The sequence below is a fragment of the Dreissena polymorpha genome, chromosome 4 (genome assembly GCF_020536995.1).
Source record: "Dreissena polymorpha isolate Duluth1 chromosome 4, UMN_Dpol_1.0, whole genome shotgun sequence".
NCBI lineage: Eukaryota > Metazoa > Mollusca > Bivalvia > Myida > Dreissenidae > Dreissena > Dreissena polymorpha.
This window is the reverse complement of record NC_068358.1, coordinates 81,054,641-81,074,761: the sequence shown is the minus strand read 5'-3', so window position 1 is coordinate 81,074,761 and position 20,121 is coordinate 81,054,641. Positions and strand designations below refer to the sequence as shown.

General features: G+C 40.1%; 1 protein-coding gene and 1 long non-coding RNA gene across 2 annotated transcripts in view; both read right to left on the bottom strand.

The window, feature by feature from the left end:
• Positions 1-1,157: 1,157 nt before the first annotated feature.
• Positions 1,158-20,121, bottom strand: part of LOC127879285 (probable E3 ubiquitin-protein ligase HERC1) — a 155,754-nt gene continuing 136,790 nt past the window's right edge. Inside the window, exons 77-84 of the mRNA XM_052426048.1 lie at positions 18,546-18,711; positions 18,233-18,309; positions 17,603-17,774; positions 13,227-13,307; positions 8,213-8,365; positions 7,010-7,143; positions 6,270-6,441; positions 1,158-5,505 (exon numbers count right to left, since the gene is read on the bottom strand). Coding sequence (XP_052282008.1) covers positions 5,293-5,505; positions 6,270-6,441; positions 7,010-7,143; positions 8,213-8,365; positions 13,227-13,307; positions 17,603-17,774; positions 18,233-18,309; positions 18,546-18,711 — 1,168 coding nt within the window. The 3' untranslated portion in view covers positions 1,158-5,292. The remainder of the gene's footprint in view (positions 5,506-6,269; positions 6,442-7,009; positions 7,144-8,212; positions 8,366-13,226; positions 13,308-17,602; positions 17,775-18,232; positions 18,310-18,545; positions 18,712-20,121) is intronic.
• On the bottom strand, positions 13,324-16,828 carry LOC127879312 (uncharacterized). Its single transcript, XR_008049011.1, has 3 exons — positions 16,693-16,828; positions 14,198-14,284; positions 13,324-13,715 (listed from the first exon to the last, which is right to left on the bottom strand). It is a non-coding gene; the product is annotated as an uncharacterized LOC127879312 (long non-coding RNA).

The following is a 20,121-nucleotide window of genomic DNA, read 5'->3' as shown; positions in this document are numbered from 1 at the left end:
GATCTTAACTGTTTGCAAAGGCCTTCAAAATTCCCGCGACATTTGGTGTATTTTAAAGGTCTTTTAAAGCAGGGGTGTGATTGTGATGAAGTCAGAGGGGCTCAATATAACCACACGTCATAAAAATGAACAGTGAATCATTAAGTAGCATTCCACGATGGTGCTTACTCGCAAACATATTAAAACATAAATGTTTTGTGTTTTTTTCACATCAAATTAAATGTCCTCTGAACAAACAACAACAATAAAGCATTGAAACAGTACAGACTAACTGACCACCCATGTGAATTATATATTTAAAAAAACTTAAACCAGTTCATAATTCCTTTATTTCGTTTATACATGTTTGGGGTGTTCCGGGTGAACCATTCTGAATCCGCTAGTGATTAAGGCAAGTTTTCATGAACGGCGCGATTTTTTTAGGGCGAGTTCGCGATTTCAACAATAATGTTTGCATCTTTTTCGAACGTTTTTATTTAAACAATGAAACTATATGTGGTCTTTGTTTAATAATATTTCTTCATTATCATTTGCTTATTTCTTTAAACATGAAATGCAGGTAGTGTTCTCTTGTTACGCATCAATAAAAGAATACATAACGTCGTAAAGCTCCTGTATTTACCTTACTATTCTGATTAGCTACGCCCGGCTGCCAATGTGTTAAGTCGGTCCTAACACGTGTGTGCATGGTGCACCGAAACGCCGGAATGGACCTCGGTCCGATACTCGGACCTAATTCCCATGCGAGAGAAATGCAGGCATCCCGCTACCTCAGGGCTTCTACGACTCCGTAACCCGGCAGGGTGACCTACATTGATACGCAGATTTTTATTTTTTATCAGCGCGATTTGAAGGATCGAACAATGCGGCCATTCCTAGGCCACCGGTGTTTGTTTATGTCTAATAACACCGCAAGGATCCGAGATAACGCATGCACGAGGTGTCAAGTATGATTTATAAATCACCCCAGGCTTAGCAGAATTGTCGCTTTATTATATTTGTTCAGAGAGGAGATTTTGAACAATGCTGAACAACTTAAAATATTACATTCCTTCACATAACGCGCGAACAAATTTGTAACCGACATAGATTTTTTTCTGCGATGTATTTCGAAAATAGCATGGAGAAATGTCAGGGGAAATAACTATGATAAAAGCTACATTTTGCAACACAGGAGTGTTGGTTTTATTGGTCAACAAAACATAAATAATAAAATACGATGTAAGTTTCGTTAACAATCCTTAACAGATACAACGGAAATAATGTATTTTGAAACAATGCATGTGTCATAACACAAAAAAGACTTTAGAAACCTGATATATCAAACAGCTGACAGTGCATTGTCCAAATTGAAAGTAAGAAGGATCGGAGCAGAAACAAATGCAAAACTTACCGAATGCAAACTAAAAATAGTACCATAAATGGACGACAGTATAAACACGAGAATAATAAACGACATTTCAATCACTCTAAAAACAAGTAAAAATGTGCCGCATCAATCAAATAACACAAACAAGAATGCCCAATATTGATGTCAAATCGCTAAAATCTTGTTTGGGACGAGTGACGTCATGTTCAGACTCCGTCCAAAATTTTGACAAAAAGTGTTTTATTAAAACGCGTAAAGACAATCATGACATAAGCAAAGTTTAAATTCGAAGGATTTCAGTACATTATATTTTTTACTAATTGATGTCTAAATAAAACATTTGTATTAAAGTAGATGCAGTTTTTAAACATTTTATTGTTTTTAATTGTGTTTACTGATAATCAAATTTGTATTGAACACCATGTTCTTCTCGACATATATGTGGTTCTTATCGACCATATTTTAGAGAAGTAAACTTTCAGAAATCGAATGAAAGATAGTATGCTTCAACAAAAAAGGATAAAAACAAACAACAAATAAACCGATCACATGCACACAACATGTAATAACTAACTGGAATGGTATTTATTTAGGAAAACACGCACTATGCAAACTAACATCAAATTAAAATTCGTAATAAAATTTAATAGTTTTAATTTAATTGTTAGCATCAATCTTGAATCTAATCATTCGAGCATTTTAATGCCGGTATTTAATTGCAGCTTTGTTCATCACATACCTATTATCTCGTTTTGATCAGATATACTGTCCAAACTATTTTTAACTTAAAGCATAATGTCTTAAACAAGGGCTGTTTGTAAAACATGCATGCCCCCCATATGGGCTCTCCGTTGTAGTGACAGCCATTGTGTTAATATGTTTTTTGTCACTGTGACCTTGACCTTTGACCTAGTGACCTGAAAATATGTAGGGGTCATCTGCCAGTCATGATCAATGTACCTATGAAGTTTCATGATCCTAGGCCTAAGCGTTCTTGAGTTATCATCCGGAAACCATTTTACTATTTCGGGTCACCATGACCTTGACCTAGTGACCTCAAAATCAATAAGGGTCATCTGCGAGTCATGATCAATGTACCTATGAAGTTTTATGATCGTAGCCATAAGCGTTCTTGAGTTATCATCCGGAAACCATTTTACTATTTCAGGTCACCGTGACCTTGACCTTTGATATAGTGACCTGAAAATCAATAGAGGTCAACTGCGAGTCATGATCAATCTACCTATCAAGTTTCATGATCCTAAGCATAAGCATTCTTGAGTTATCATCCTGAAACCATTTTACTATTTCGGGTCACCGTGACCTTGACCTTTGACCTTGTGACCTGAAAATCAATAGGGGTCATCTGCGAGTCATGATCAATGTACCTATGAAGTTTCATGATCTTAGCTAGGCATAAGCGTTCTTGAGTTATCATCTGGAAACCATTTTACTATTTTGGGTCACCGTGACCTTGACCTTTGACCTAGTGACCTGAAAATCAATAGGGGTCATCTGCCAGCCATTATCAATCTACCTACGAAGTTTCATGATTCTAGGCATAAGCGTTCTTGAGTTATCATCCGGAAACCATTTTACTACTTCGGATCACTGTGACCTTGTTGACCTTAAACCTAGTGACCTGAAAATTTATAGGGGTCATCTGCGAGTCATGATCAATCTACCTATCAAGTTTCATGATCCTAGGTCTAAGCGTTCTTGAGTTATCATCCGGAAACCATTTTACTATTTTGGGTCACTGTGACCTTGACCTTTGACCTAGTGACCTGAAAATCAATAGGGGTCATCTGCGAGTCATGATCAATCTACCTATCAAGTTTCATGATCCTAGGTCTAAGCGTTCTTGAGTTATCATCTGGAAACCATTTTACTATTTCAGGTCACCGTGACCTTGACCTTTGACCTAGTGACCTCAAAATGGATAGGGGTCATCTGCGAGTCATGATCAATGTACCTATGAAGTTTCATGATCCTAGGCCCAAGCGTTCTTGAGTTATCATCCGGAAACCACCTGGTGGACAGACTGACAGACCGACAGACAGACCGACCGACAGACTGACATGAGCAAAGCAATATACCCCCTCTTCTTCGAAGGGGGGCATAAGGAATGCCAGATCATTTAGACACAATTTACCATACCTCTATGTCTTTTCTTGGTAGTGTATTAAGCAGTCATTTCGTCCAGTAATTAAACAAACTCTTAAGCTTTTGCTATAATAAAAATTAAATATTTAACGTACTGTGAAAATCATAAAGTCATTTGTCCATAATAAATTGTTTGCAACTATATACTACCAGGCACCCTGATACTAAATATGATCCAATTAAATCATTAAAATAAAAGTATTTTAAAAATATGAAATTTACTTCTTAACAGTTCCACATTTACCGGAAATTAAAACTGCGCCATTACGTATAAATAGTGTATGTTACGGCAATGTATTAACAATTTTACAAAAACCAGCAATTACATTTGACCAAAAACGGGCGTAAACTCATATTTTACGAAAAAACTAACAAAATATATGATATAAAATGCTATATATAACTTTTAGTAGTAAATATATTTTAATTTACATGCATACACAGTTCAATTTGCACCATGTGCACGTTTGTTTTCCAGTTGTATGTAAAGATAAATTACAACTGGTATCATTGAGTGTCAAAGAAAATTCATGTAACGTAACGACGACACCTTTACTATGACGCTATGACTAAGTCGTACTTTTAAAAAGATGCAATATAATGTATTCATATACAATATTGGTTCTTAATATGTAATCTTCAAAATACTATTAAGGTCTCGTAATGTTAGTTTGGGAATTTCTTACAGATTTATTGCCCATATGCATATAGTTTACGCTACTGAAAACAGTGCTTTTGCCAACCATCCAGTGCTGAATCAACATTCGATAAGTTTTATTGTCTTTAATCATAGTTCATTTGGATATGTTGAATAGGAAAATAGATGTTTTATATTTTGGTGAAGCATAGAGGCAGGCATCTTAAAAAAATAAAGTACAAACACTGCCCAAATTCTTTACTAATAAAATGCAAATAAAACTATCCCATCAACATGAAAATCAGTGAATATCCAGAAATGGAGAAACTCGAAAGATATCATTCTGATATAAAAACTTTGAAAACAATGGAAGAAAACAGAGAAATTAGCAAAACCAACAAAATGGTAGATATGAACAAAACCAACAAAATGGTAGATATGAAAGGAAAAGAGCATTTTAGCCATGTTCTGGGAAAATGGGGCTTAATGCATGTGCATAGTGTCAGTGCAGATTAGCCTGTTCAGTCCCCAAATACTAATCAGGGACAACAAGTCCCCAAATACTAATCAGGGACAACAAGTCCCAAATACTAATCAGGGACAACAAGTCCCAAAATACTAATCAGGGACAACAAGTCCCCAAATACTAATCAGGGACAACAAGTCCCCAAATACTAATCAGGGACAACAATTTTCACCTTATGCATTGAGAAGTTACTTCCTTTAAACAAAAAAAAATCCATAAAAGCAGAGACTGTCGTCTCTGATAAACCTGTGCAGACTGCACAAGCTATTCTGGGACAACACTTTGAGCACATGCATTAAGCCCCATTTTCCCAGATCAAGGCTCTATTTTAGGTATTAAAGGACGTGAAGACTTTATTGTATCACAGCAACAAGGAATCACAAGTCAGAACTTGGTTCAAAGCTTTTCCTTATTTCATTTTCTACCCACAGCTCTGTTTAACCAATTGTAGTACCTAAAGTCTTATCGCCATCCAACTAAGTCTGAGCATTATATCTGGACAATATCTTCATCAAACTGAACATTTTTGTAGTTTTAATTCATATAGCCACCAAAGGTTACGACTGTGAAAGAGTCACTCCAACCTCCTTTCTTTCAGTCCTCATTTTCAATGTCTGCCCATATGTTCTCAAACACCCCTGCACCCTCGGCGTCCTCCCCCCGGTTCAGCATGTAGTCGTCCATGTCTATGGACTTGCAGTGGTTGATGGCGTACCGTAGGCGCTCTGCAAACACCTCTACACTTGAGTAGTTTGGTAGCCGCAACTGGAAGAAGCACGTCTGGGAGGTGGGCAGGCTGTCATCACCCTGAACACACAGATGGTATAACAGAATATTAACCCTTTGCATGCTGGGATATTTGTTGTCAGCTAAATTGGTGCCTGCTGCATTTATAAAATCATAATTTTCTTCACTTTAAAAAAACAAAACAACCTATATCAGAAGAGCAAACAGTTTGGATCCTGAACAGATGCCACGTGGCCTTTAAAATTCGGTTCCAGCGCTTAAAGAGTTAATTAGTTGGTGATTTGTTTGTAATTGAATATCACGCTACATTAGTTTGTTGCTGATTTGTCAAATATTGGTTACAACCTTACATTAATTTATTGGTGATTAGGTGGTTATTGGATATTGCTTGCACTACGTTGTTGGTGATTTGTTAGTTATTGTTTGTTGCCTTACATAAGTTTGCGAGTGATTGTTTTAGTTGTGGATATTTCTTTACATTTGTTTGTAAGTGATTTGTTTCTTTATGGCAATGAATGGTAACTCAAATTATTTGTTGGTAATTCAGTTGTTATTGGCTATTTCTAGTACCTTACAATACTATATTAGTCATTTGTTAGTTAATGGCTATGACCTTAAATTAGACTTCAAAGATTTGTTAGTTAAATGCTATACACCTGTCAGCTTTCATGAATATTGTATACTCTGATTCATCCCATTTCTTTAAATGAAATCAAAGCAACCCACCAACCAGGTCATACCCTCAAATAACATAAGATCGTTTACCCCTCACCCTACAAGACCTACTGCTCAATATTATGACAGACCTGTGCCCATATGCTTACCCGACCAGAACTGACGATCTGGAAGCGCTGCGAGATGTCTGCAGAGTTGGCAGGCAGTCGGGTCCGACCGGACACAAAGCGCAGGAACTGTATGCGCTCATCATTGGTGAATGAACCCAGCACCTGCCACAGCCAGACCACCATCTTGCTGGTCTCGTCAATACCACGATACCTGCATGGGAATAGGTACAGTACATGGGTACATTATGGTAGAAAAATAGCTGTATGAATCACTGAATGTCAGCCAGGAAAATTAGCATCAGTCTTGTGTTTGGGAACATTAACATACTTCTGCTTACAAAAGGGCACAATATTAATCAAAATAGCAATATTTCCTATTTCTAAAAACATTTAAATAAAAAACAATATATGTGTTTGTCAGAAACACTATGTCCTCTTTTGCGCTGCTTTGAAGCGATATATTTGACCTTTGACCTTGAAGGATGACCTTGACCTTTCACCACTCAAAATGTGCAGCTCCATGAGATACATATGCATGCCAGATATCAAGTTGCTATCTTCAATATTGCAAAAGTTATTGCAAATGTTAAAGTTGGCGCAAACCAACCAACAGACCAACAGACCAACCAACCAACCAACAGACAGGGCAAAAACAATATGCCCCCCACTATAGTGGTGGGGGACATAAAAATACTTGTATGAATTTATGGAATTTCCAAAACTTTTCCCTACAGAGCTTTGTGTATAAGGTACCCTATGACTCCCACCCTGACACCCACCTGACGACCTTCTGCAGCATGTCAAGGTCGATGTGCTCCACTCCACACACAAGGTGCTCCAGTGTGGGCCCGGTCAGCAGGCTCAGTATGGGTACTGGGATGATCCAGGCCATGCCTTCCCTCACCAGAGCAGCCTCAACAACACAAACACCAGTCAACATTGTATATAGGACAGGACATTTATACAGTTAGTTTCAATCTGTCAAGTCAAGAAGTCTATAAAATATCTATATACCGGTACATTGTAGCAATTTTTATGACATATCTCAACGCTTATCTTAACATTCAAGTCACTAAAGGTAGCCAACATTTATCAAGTTCTACACAATCTTTTGGGTATCAGGCATAAGGTTCGACAGTTTTTTAGAGGATAACATTTATTTTTGCAAATTAGCCTTCATTTTGAAAATGTTGTAAATGTGAAAAATACCGCTGCACAGCTTTAAAAGCCATGTTCAAGGGTGAATAACTCTTAAATGCATTGATTAATGGAGATTACAGAACCATTTAATTAGTTGAAGTTTCAGTTTTATCGCTTCAGATATTTAAAAGTGGTTCACTTTACAAACTTTCATCATCATATGTAAATTGAAAACTTGCTGACAGACTGAGAGACTCCAGTATACTCCCCTCAAATTTCATGAGCAATAGTAAAAGACAATGTCTGTGTTCAATGCTTGTTTGTCTTTAAAAGTCATTTCATGGTGGTCACCTCACCTACCTGCACTTTTCCTGGGTTACCTAGTCTATCAGTACTAAATGCACACATAGTTATTCCAGTAACTGACAACTTCCCTTCTTAAATCAGAGGTAGGGGTAAAAAAATGTAATTAATTGACTAATCAACACACAAGTTATGTTGACTAAGCAGGAAATAGAACTGGCAATCCTTAAAATGTGAAGTCCAGCTCCACTAAGCTAACCCTTTCCCTCTCAGAAGCAAAGTGAAAATGGCTATATGCAACCAGCATAAAACTAGAACAGCCTGGGAGTAACTAGAACAGCCTGCCAGTAACTGACATACTGTAAAGGTCAGGTTTTATGCTGTTTCCTGCTCTTCCTTATCTTAAGCTTAGAATTTAAGCCAATAAGACAATAATTTTTTTGAAAGGTCTTTAATTAAATTTGACTTCTTAATGTACTACAAACATTTCAATATGTGTACATGAGTGGTTACGGACTATCCAGCCCCATCCTGTATACCTGTGGCTCCATCTCATGCAGCTTGTACTGGATGACTGAGGTGACGTACTCATGGCGGTTGTGGAAGGTCAGGGGGATGCTGCGACCCCCGGGCACCACGGCAACCATCCGCCCGTCCAGGGACTGACCTTCGAAGCAGTCCAGGGGAATGAACTGGGCAAACAGGAAACAGAAGTTACATATCATGTGGCTTTATTTACTTAATTTTAAACCTATTTATTTAAGCTTGATTGCCTCGAAATCCTTCAGATTATTAAAATTCTTTGAGCCCATTTTATGGGAAGTGCCCAGTACTTGGTGTCTTTAGAGGAGATCCAAAGGGGCTCCCTCAGTGGGGATCAAACCCTTAACCTCCTGGTTGCTAGGTGAACACTATCCACTTTGCCTAGGCAACTGACATATGACTGTTTGATTTGTATTAAATAAACAAATTCGGACGACCATTTATTTTAAAAGATAAAGACTGTTTATCGATGATCAAAAAAAATTAAAATATTTTAACTAAGCTCAGAATTATTTAACCACATGTAAACAAATGTAGTCATCAGACATTAGAGGTCAATAAAAGAATTTTGGTCAACTGTACAGCTATAATACACTGGTGTGATTTTACCTCATGGAAGTTTGTCTCATTGACCCAATTGTGATGGATGTCTGCTATTCCTCTTACCTCATGGAAGTTTGTCTCAATGACCCCACTGTGACAGATGCCTGCTATTCCTCTTACTCATGGAAGTTTGTCTCATTGACCCCACTGGGATGGATGTCTGCTATTCCTCTTACTCATGGATGTTTGTCTCATTGACCCCACTGTGATAGATGCCTGCTATTCCTCTTACCTCATGGAAGTTTGTCTCATTGACCCCACTGTGATAGATGTCTGCTATTCCTCTTACCTCATGGAAGTTTGTCTCATTGACCCCACTGTGATGTATGTCTTCTATTCCTCTTACCTCATGGAAGTTCGTCTCACTGACCCCACTGTGATGGATGTCTGCTATTCCTCTTACTCATGGAAGTTTGTCTCATTGACCCCACTGTGATAGATGTCTGCTATTCCTCTTACTCATGGAAGTTTGTCTCATTGACCCCACTGTGATGGATGTCTGCTATTCCTCTTACTCATGGAAGTTTGTCTCATTGACCCCACTGTGATGGATGTCTGCTATTCCTCTTACTCATGGAAGTTTGTCTCATTGACCCCACTGTGATGGATGTCTTCTATTTCTCTTACTCATGGAAGTTTGTCTCATTGACCCCACTGTAATAGATGTCTGCTATTCCTCTTACTCATGGAAGTTTGTCTCATGGACCCCACTGTGATGGATGTCTGCTATTCCTCTTACTCATGGAAGTTTGTCTCATTGACCCCACTGTGATTGATGCCTGCTATTCCTCTTACCTCATGGAAGTTTGTCTCATTGACCCCACTGTGATTGATGTCTGCTATTCTTCTTACCTCATGGAAATTTGTCTCATTGACCCCACTGTGATGGATGTCTGCTATTCCTCTTACTCATGGAAGTTTGTCTCATTGACCCCACTGTGATGGATGTCTGCTATTCCTCTTACTCATGGAAGTTTGTCTCATTGACCCCACTGTGATGGATGTCTGCTATTCCTCTTACCTCATGGAAGTTTGTCTCATTGACCCCACTGTGATGGATGTCTTCTATTCCTCTTACTCATGGAAGTTTGTCTCATTGACCCCACTGTAATAGATGTCTGCTATTCCTCTTACTCATGGAAGTTTGTCTCATGGACCCCACTGTGATGGATGTCTGCTATTCCTCTTACCTCATGGAAGTTTGTCTCATTGACCCCACTGTGATGGATATCTGCTATTCCTCTTACTCATGGAAGTTTGTCTCATGAACCCCACTGTGATGGATGTCTGCTATTCCTCTTACCTCATGGAAGTTTGTCTCATTGACCCCACTGTGATGGATATCTGCTATTCCTCTTACTCATGGAAGTTTGTCTCATTGACGCCACTGTGATGGATGTCTTCTATTCCTCTTACTCATGGAAGTTTGTCTCATTGACCCCACTGTAATAGATGTCTGCTATTCCTCTTACTCATGGAAGTTTGTCTCATTGACCCCACTGTGATGGATGTCTTCTTTTCCTCTTACCTCATGGAAGTTTGTCTCATTGACCCCACTGTGATGGATGCCTGCTATTCCTCTTACCTCATGGAAGTTTGTCTCATTGACCCCACTGTGATAGATGTCTGCTATTCTTCTTACCTCATGGAAGTTTGTCTCATTGACCCCACTGTGATGGATGTCTGCTATTCCTCTTACCTCATGGAAGTTTGTCTCATTGACCCCACTGTGATGGATGTCTGCTATTCCTCTTACTCATGGAAGTTTGTCTCATTGACCCCACTGTGATGGATGTCTGCTATTCCTCTTACTCATGGAAGTTTGTCTCATTGACCCCACTGTGATAGATGTCTGCTATTCCTCTTACCTCATGGAAGTTTGTCTCATTGACCCCACTGTGATGGATGTCTGCTATTCCTCTTACTCATGGAAGTTTGTCTCATTGACCCCACTGTGATGGATGTCTGCTATTCCTCTTACCTCATGGAAGTTTGTCTCATTGACCCCACTGTGATAGATGTCTGCTATTCCTCTTACTCATGGAAGTTTGTCTCATTGACCCCACTGTGATGGATGTCTGCAATTCCTCTTACTCATGGAAGTTTGTCTCATTGACCCCACTGTGATGGATGTCTGCTATTCCTCTTACTCATGGAAGTTTGTCTCATTGACCCCACTGTGATGGATGTCTTCTATTCCTCTTACTCATGGAAGTTTGTCTCATTGACCCCACTGTAATAGATGTCTGCTATTCCTCTTACTCATGGAAGTTTGTCTCATGGACCCCACTGTGATGGATGTCTGCTATTCCTCTTACCTCATGGAAGTTTGTCTCATTGACCCCACTGTGATGGATGCCTGCTATTCCTCTTACCTCATGGAAGTTTGTCTCATTGACCCCACTGTGATAGATGTCTGCTATTCTTCTTACCTCATGGAAATTTGTCTCATTGACCCCACTGTGATGGATGTCTGCTATTCCTCTTACCTCATGGAAGTTTGTCTCATTGACCCCACTGTGATGGATGTCTTCTATTCCTCTTACTCATGGAAGTTTGTCTCATTGACCCCACTGTGATAGATGTCTGCTATTCTTCTTACCTCATGGAAATTTGTCTCATTGACCCCACTGTGATGGATGTCTGCTATTCCTCTTACCTCATGGAAGTTTGTCTCATTGACCCCACTGTGATGGATGTCTTCTATTCCTCTTACTCATGGAAGTTTGTCTCATTGACCCCACTGTGATAGATGTCTGCTATTTTTCTTACCTCATGGAAGTTTGTCTCATTGACCCCACTGTGATGGATGCCTGCTATTCCTCTTACCTCATGGAAGTTTGTCTCATTGACCCCACTGTGATAGATGTCTGCTATTCTTCTTACCTTATGGAAGTTTGTCTCATTGACCCCACTGTGATGGATGTCTGCTATTCCTCTTACTCATGGAAGTTTGTCTCATTGACCCCACTGTGATGGATGTCGTCTATTCCTCTTACTCATGGAAGTTTGTCTCATTGACCCCACTGTGATAGATGTCTGCTATTCCTCTTACTCATGGAAGTTTGTCTCATGGACCCCACTGTGATGGATGTCTGCTATTTCTCTTACCTCATGGAAGTTTGTCTCATTGACCCCACTGTGATGGATGTCTGCTATTCCTCTTACTCATGGAAGTTTGTCTCATTGACCCCACTGTGATGGATGTCTGCTATTCCTCTTACCTCATGGAAGTTTGTCTCATTGGCCCCACTGTGATGGATGCCTGCTATTCCTCTTACCTCATGGAAGTTTGTCTCATTGACCCCACTGTGATAGATGTCTGCTATTCTTATCACCTCATGGAAGTTTGTCTCATTGACCCCACTGTGATGGATGTCTGCTATTTCTCTTACTCATGGAAGTTTGTCTCATTGACCCCACTGTGATGGATGTCTTCTAATCCTCTTACTCTTGGAAGTTTGTCTCATTGACCCCACTGTGATAGATGCCTGCTATTCCTCTTACCTCATGGAAGTTTGTCTCATTGACCCCACTGTGATAGATGTCTGCTATTCCTCTTACCTCATGGAAGTTTGTCTCATTGACCCCACTGTGATAGATGTCTTCTATTCCTCTTACCTCATGGAAGTTTGTCTCATTGACCCCACTGTGATAGATGCCTGCTATTCCTCTTACCTCATGGAAGTTTGTCTCATTGACCCCACTGGGATGGATGTCTGCTATTCCTCTTACTCATGGAAGTTTGTCTCATTGACCCCACTGTGATAGATGCCTGCTATTCCTCTTACCTCATGGAAGTTTGTCTTATTGACCCTACTGTGATGGATGTCTGCTATTCCTCTTACTCATGGAAGTTTGTCTCATTGATCCCACTGTGATAGATGTCTGCTATTCCTCTTACCTCATGGAAGTTTGTCTCATTGACCCCACTGTGATAGATGTCTGCTATTCTTCTTACCTCATGGAAGTTTGTCTCATTGACCCCACTTTGATAGATGCCTGCTATTCCTCTTACCTCATGGAAGTTTGTCTCATTGACCCCACTGTGATAGATGTCTGCTATTCCTCTTACCTCATGGAAGTTTGTCTCATTGACCCCACTGTGATAGATGCCTGCTATTCCTCTTACCTCATGGAAGTTTGTCTCATTGACACAACTGCGATGTCTGCTATTCCTCTTACTTATGGAAGTTTGTCTCATTGAGCCCACTGTGATAGATGTCTTCTATTCCTCTTACCTCATGGAAGTTTGTCTCATTGACAAAACTGTGATGTCTGCTATTCCTCTTACTCATGGAAGTTTGTCTCATTGAGCCCACTGTGATAGATGTCTTCTATTCCTCTTACCTCATGGAAGTTTGTCTAATTGACCCCACAGTGATAGATATCTTCTATTCCTCTTACCTCATGGAAGTTTGTCTCATTGACCCCATTGTGATGGATGTCTGCTATCCCTCTTAAACTCTGCATGTACATGAAGTCAATCTGAAACAAAACCTTAACATTTATAGAACATAACTTGAAAATAATCACTTAAGTCTTCTACCCTAACTGCATTTGCTAATTCCATAATACACTTATCCACAATGACCAGTATCGTGTCACTTTTCCATATGAGCCATTGTTTGGGAAAACTAGGCTAAATGCTTGTGCATATACAGTGTCGTCCCAGATTCTTGGACAGCACAGGCTCATCTGGGACAACACTTTCAACCTAAACTGGATTTCAATTGAGAAGAGACTTCCTTTTAACAAAAATACCATTTTAGTGGTGTCATCACTGATTAGCCAGTGCAGACTGCACAGGCTAATCTGGGATGACACTTTACACACAATGCATTTAGCCAAGGATTCCATGAATGAGGCTCATTTATTTAAAAGCTGTCCCCATACCTCCTCTATATCACGCAATCCACTTACAGACACTGTCCCATACCTCCTCTATATCATGCAATCCACTTACAGACACTGTCCCCATACCTCCTCTATATCACGCAATCCACTTACAGACACTGTCCCATACCTCCTCTATATCATGCAATCCACTTACAGACACTGTCCTCATACCTCCTCTATATCATGCAATCCACTTACAGTCACTGTCCCCATACCTCCTCTATATCATGCAATCTACTTACAGACACTGTCCCCATACCTCCTCTATATCATGCAATCCACTTACAGACACTGTCCCCATACCTCCTCTATATCATGCAATCCACTTACAGTCACTGTCCCCATACCTCCTCTATATCATGCAATCCACTTACAGACACTGTCCCCATACCTCCTCTATATCATGCAATCCACTTACAGACACTGTCCCCATACCTCCTCTATATCATGCAATCTACTTACAGACACTGTCCCCATACCTCCTCTATATCATGCAATCCACTTACAGACACTGTCCCATACCTCCTCTATATCATGCAATCCACTTACAGACACTGTCCCCATACCTCCTCTATATCATGAAATCGACTAACAGACACTGTCCCCATACCTCCTCTATATCATGCAATCCACTTACAGACACTGTCCCATACCTCTTCTATATCATGCAATATACTTACAGACACTGTCCCCATACCTCCTCTATATCATGAAATCGACTTACAGACACTGTCCCATACCTCCTCTATATCATGAAATCCACTTACAGTCACTGTCCCCATACCTCCTCTATATCACGAAATCTACTTACAAACAATGTCCCCATACCTCGTCTATATCATGTAATCCACTTACAGACACTGTCCCATGCCTCCTCTTTATCATGCAATCCACATACAGACACTGTCCCCATACCTCCTCTATATCATGAAATCTACTTACAGACACTGTCCCATACCTCTCTATATCATGCAATCCACTTACAGACACTGTCCCCATACCTCCTCTATATCATAAAATCCACTTACAGTCACTGTCCCCATACCTCCTCTATATCATGCAATCCACTTACAGTCACTGTCCCCATACCTCCTCTATATCATGAAATCTTCTTACAGACACTGTCCCCATACCTCCTCTATATCATGCAATCTACTTACAGACACTGTCCCCATACCTCCTCTATATCATGCAATCCACTTACAGACACAGTCCCCATACCTCCTCTATATCATGCAATCCACTTACAGACACTGTCCCCATACCTTCTCTATATCATGCAATCCACTTACAGACACTGTCCCCATACCTCCTCTATATCATGCAATCCACTTACAGTCACTGTCCCATACCTCCTCTATATCATGCAATCTACTTACAGACACTGTCCCCTTACCTCCTCTATATCATGCAATCCACTTACAGACACTGTCCCCATGCCTCCACTATATCATGCAATCTACTTACAGACACAGTCCCCATACCTCCTCTATATCATGCAATCCACTTACAGACACAGTCCCCATACCTCCTCTATATCATGCAATCCACTTACAGACACTGTCCCCATACCTTCTCTATATCATGCAATCCACTTACAGACACTGTCCCCATACCTCCTCTATATCATGCAATCCACTTACAGTCACTGTCCCATACCTCCTCTATATCATGCAATCTACTTACAGACACTGTCCCCTTACCTCCTCTATATCATGCAATCCACTTACAGACACTGTCCCCATGCCTCCGCTATATCATGCAATCTACTTACAGACACTGTCCCCATACCTTCTCTATATCATGCAATCCACTTACAGACACTGTCCCCATACCTCCTCTATATCATGCAATCCACTTACAGACACAAACCCCATACCTCCTCTATATCATGCAATCTACTTACAGACACTGTCCCCATACCTCCTCTATATCATGCAATCCACTTACAGACACTGTCCCCATACCTCCTCTATATCATGCAATCTACTTACAGACACTGTCCCCATACCTCTCTATATCATGAAATCTTCTTACAGACACTGTCCCCATACCTCCTCTATATCATGCAATCTACTTACAGACACTGTCCCCATACCTCCTCTATATCATGCAATCCACTTACAGACACTGTCCCCATACCTCCTCTATATCATACAATCTACTTACAGACACTGTCCCCATACCTCCTCTATATCATGCAATCCACTTACAGACACTGTCCCCATACCTCCTCTATATCATGAAATCTACTTACAGACACTGTCCCCATACCTCCTCTATATCATGCAATACACTTACAGACACTGTCCCCATACCTCCTCTATATCACGCAATCCACTTACAGTCACTGTCCCCATACCTCCTCTATATCATGCAATCCACTTACAGACACTGTCCCCATACCTCCTCTATAGCATGCAATCTACTTACAGACACTGTCCCCATACCTCCTCTATATCATGCAATCTACTTACAGACACTGTCCCCATACCTCCTCTATATCACGCAATTCACTTACAGACACTGTCCCCATACCTCCTCTATAGCATGCAATCCACTTACAGTCACTGTCCCATACCTCCTCTATATCATGCAATCCACTTACAGACACTGTCCCCATACCTCCTCTATATCATGCAATCCACTTACAGACACTGTCCCCATACCTCCTCTATATCATGCAATCTACTTACAGACACTGTCCCATACCTCCTCTATATCATGAAATCCACTTACAGTCACTGTCCCCATACCTCCTCTATATCATGAAATCCACTTACAGACACTGTTCCCATACCTCCTCTATATCATGAAATCCACTTACAGACACTGTCCCCATACCTCCTCTATATCATGCAATCTACTTACAGACACTGTCCCATACCTCCTCTATATCATGCAATCCACTTACAGACACTGTCCCATACCTCCTCTATATCATGCAATCTACTTACAGACACTGTCCCCATACCTCCTCTATATCATGCAATCCACTTACAGACACTGTCCCCATACCTCCTCTATATCATGCAATCCACTTACAGACACTGTCCCATACCTCCTCTATATCATGCAATCCACTTACAGACACTGTCCCCATACCTCCTCTATATCATGCAATACACTTACACTGTCCCCATACCTCCTCTATATCATGCAATCCACTTACAGACACTGTCCCATACCTCCTCTATATCATGCAATCCACTTACACTGTCCCATACCTCCTCTATATCATGCAATCCACTTACAGACACTGTCCCCATACCTCCTCTATATCATGCAATCCACTTACAGACACTGTCCCCATACCTCCTCTATATCATGCAATCCACTTACAGACACTGTCCCCTTACCTCCTCTATATCATGCAATCTACTTACAGACACTGTCCCATACCTCCTCTATATCATGCAATCCACTTACAGACACTGTCCCCATACCTCCTCTATATCATGCAATCTACTTACAAACACTGTCCCCATGCCTCCGCTATATCATGCAATCTACTTACAGACACTGTCCCCATACCTCCTCTATATCATGCAATCCACTTACAGACACTGTCCCCATACCTCGTCTAGATCATGCAATCCACTTACAGACACTGTCCCATACCTCCTCTATATCATGCAATCCACTTACAGACACTGTCCCCATACCTCCTGTATATCATGCAATCCACTTACAGACACTGTCCCCATACCTCCTCTATATCATGCAATCCACTTACAGACACTGTCCCATACCTCCTCTATATCATGCAATCCACTTACAGACACTGTCCTCATACCTCCTCTATATCACGCAATCCACTTACAGACACTGTCCCCATACCTCCTCTATATCACGCAATCCACTTACAGTCACTGTCCCCATACCTCCTCTATATCATCAGGCTTGAGGCTGACTCCCACCAACAGTTTCCACACACAGGGCGCCAGGTGCAGGTCCAGGGGCTTCTTAGTACGTATGGCTACCCCAAACAGGATGCCAAGGAAACGCAGCATGTTGCAGTGCTCTTCTGAGCTCAGTCCAGGGTTCAGCACATATCTGCCAGCAAACAACACAGTATAATCATACTGCCAATCAATGCTGCAAAAATAAGTGACCAAACAAAAAGGTACAAGTATGATAATTGTGCCAATCGACCAGTCTCTTTGCTTATATTGCCAAGGTTGAGATTGGCAAATCACAAATCAAATTTGTTTCAACATTTAGCATGTAGTCAGGCCATGGAGAATTTAAAATGCACAATATCATTACCTATGTAAAACATTGGCAATGATGTCTCTGTTTTTTCCACCCTGTCTCATTGGGAAAGAAAGGTGTTGGCAATATAAGGGAAAAAATACTGACTCATTATTTCAAGGAGAAAAATAACTGACTTAACTGTATCAGTGGTAGTAATGGGTGTAGGAAAGAGTAGGGGGGGGGGGGGGAGGGACTACTGACTTACATATGTTTGTGGATGTGTTTATGTAACAGAAGGGGGACAACTATTGACATACCTGTCTCTGTTATTGCCTGTTTCACTGGCAGTGTTGGGTGTAGGCAATAGAAGTGGTACAACTCCAGACTCCAGTTCCTGTAATTTAAAACATGAAGGCACTATGTTTTCCATGGAAAAGGAAGACACACAATTTTAGAATGATCGATAATAACATCTTCAACTAAAGAATGAGTGTAAAGCAGTAATAAACGCACAAATGTTGCATAATCTTTTTTCATAAACATGCCAACATATTGTCACACCACTGTGTCAGCTATGTTCATGCCATACAGAAAAAGACATCAGAGTGGCAGTATAAGAAAGGCTCTCACCAGACACATCTCTGTGATGGTATCATCAAACACCCCGCCTGCATCGTCTGCCCCCTCCCCCAGCAGTTTGACCTTCCACGCCCGGGCAGGCAGTCGCAGTTCCTCTGGTTTCAGTCTTACCACCTGACCAGATATCTGACTGAACACAGCCCGACACTTTCGGCCCCTGCATACAGTACATAATAACAGTATGTTTAGAGATTTAATCATTGAAAGAGTTGAATAAAAATAATACTTTTAGAAATAATCAGTTTCTGTCAGTTTGATGTTGAATAACTCATGGTCAGAAGTATAGACTTGCAGGAATTAAATTATAGTTGTAACGTTCCCACATGTTTGCATTCCAGTGGCGTGCAATGGGCTATTCTGGCTTTATTTCTTCTTAACCGTCAGCTCCACTTTGTAAAATCTTTTTCACAAAAACAGGACAAGTACTCGTTTGATGGGGGTCATTTGTGGGGAGTTACTTCAAAATCCATTAATAAATGGAAAAGTTATGGCTGAAATAAGAATTTCCAAACTGTTTTATGACAAACTTTAGCTTTTGATCTCTAAGTTTGACCTAAACTTTTGAAGTAAAGAGACAAGGGATTCACAGGACAGTGAGTCTTATGGTAGTGGTCATTTGCAGTTATTTAAAAATCCATCAATATATGGCAAAAGTATGTCTGTAATAGGAAATTTTAAGCTTTTTATGGACAAAGTTCGCTTTTGACTGAAAAGAACATATATAGAAAAAAAATAAAAATAAAAATACGCATTAAGGTTGTGTGTTAATGAAAATATAAAATGTATCATAAATAAGTTAAGGTCAGTATATGTATTTTTTTTAATATGTTTTGGAACATTTCAGAAAAGTCATGTAAAACGGATCTATGTTTTTCACAGATGCTCATTTATTATTACAGTAACAGCCATTCTATTGCTTATCAATTTATTCTGTTGCATCAAGCAAGCCAATCAGAATGTTTTTACCGAGTGCAATAAACAGTTTCAGAAATATGCTATAGTTAACTCTCTTTGGCATTAAAGTAAATAATCTTTGACAATAACAGTACTTACTAGTTTTTCCTGTTATTAGTCCCCAATATTAACCTGACACTTTTCTTTATGCATGAATATATAAAGAAAAATTACACAAATATGGGCCTTGCTCTGTGAAAAGGGGATTAAATGCATGTGGGTAAAGTGCTGTCACAGATAGTCTGTGCAGTCCGCACAGGCTTATCAGGACGACACTTTCCGCTTTTATGGTATTTTTCGTTTACAGAAAGTCTCTTCTTCGCAAAAATCTAGTTTAGGCAGAAAGTGTCGTCCTAGATTAGCCTGTGCAGACAGGCATTAAACCCCTTTTTTACAGAACACAGCCCATATTTTAGAAGCAATTTAAATAGATTCAATCATACCCCATTAATTATTCTTGTATGGTTTCATTAAACTCTTGCAAAACATGCAGGATTATATACAAATGAAAATATATGAAACAATCCAAGAGTTAAAATTATGCTACTGGAGTTAAAAAATGCTAGGTCAATGATGTCGGACAATAAGATAATATTGTAGATGCTATATTTTC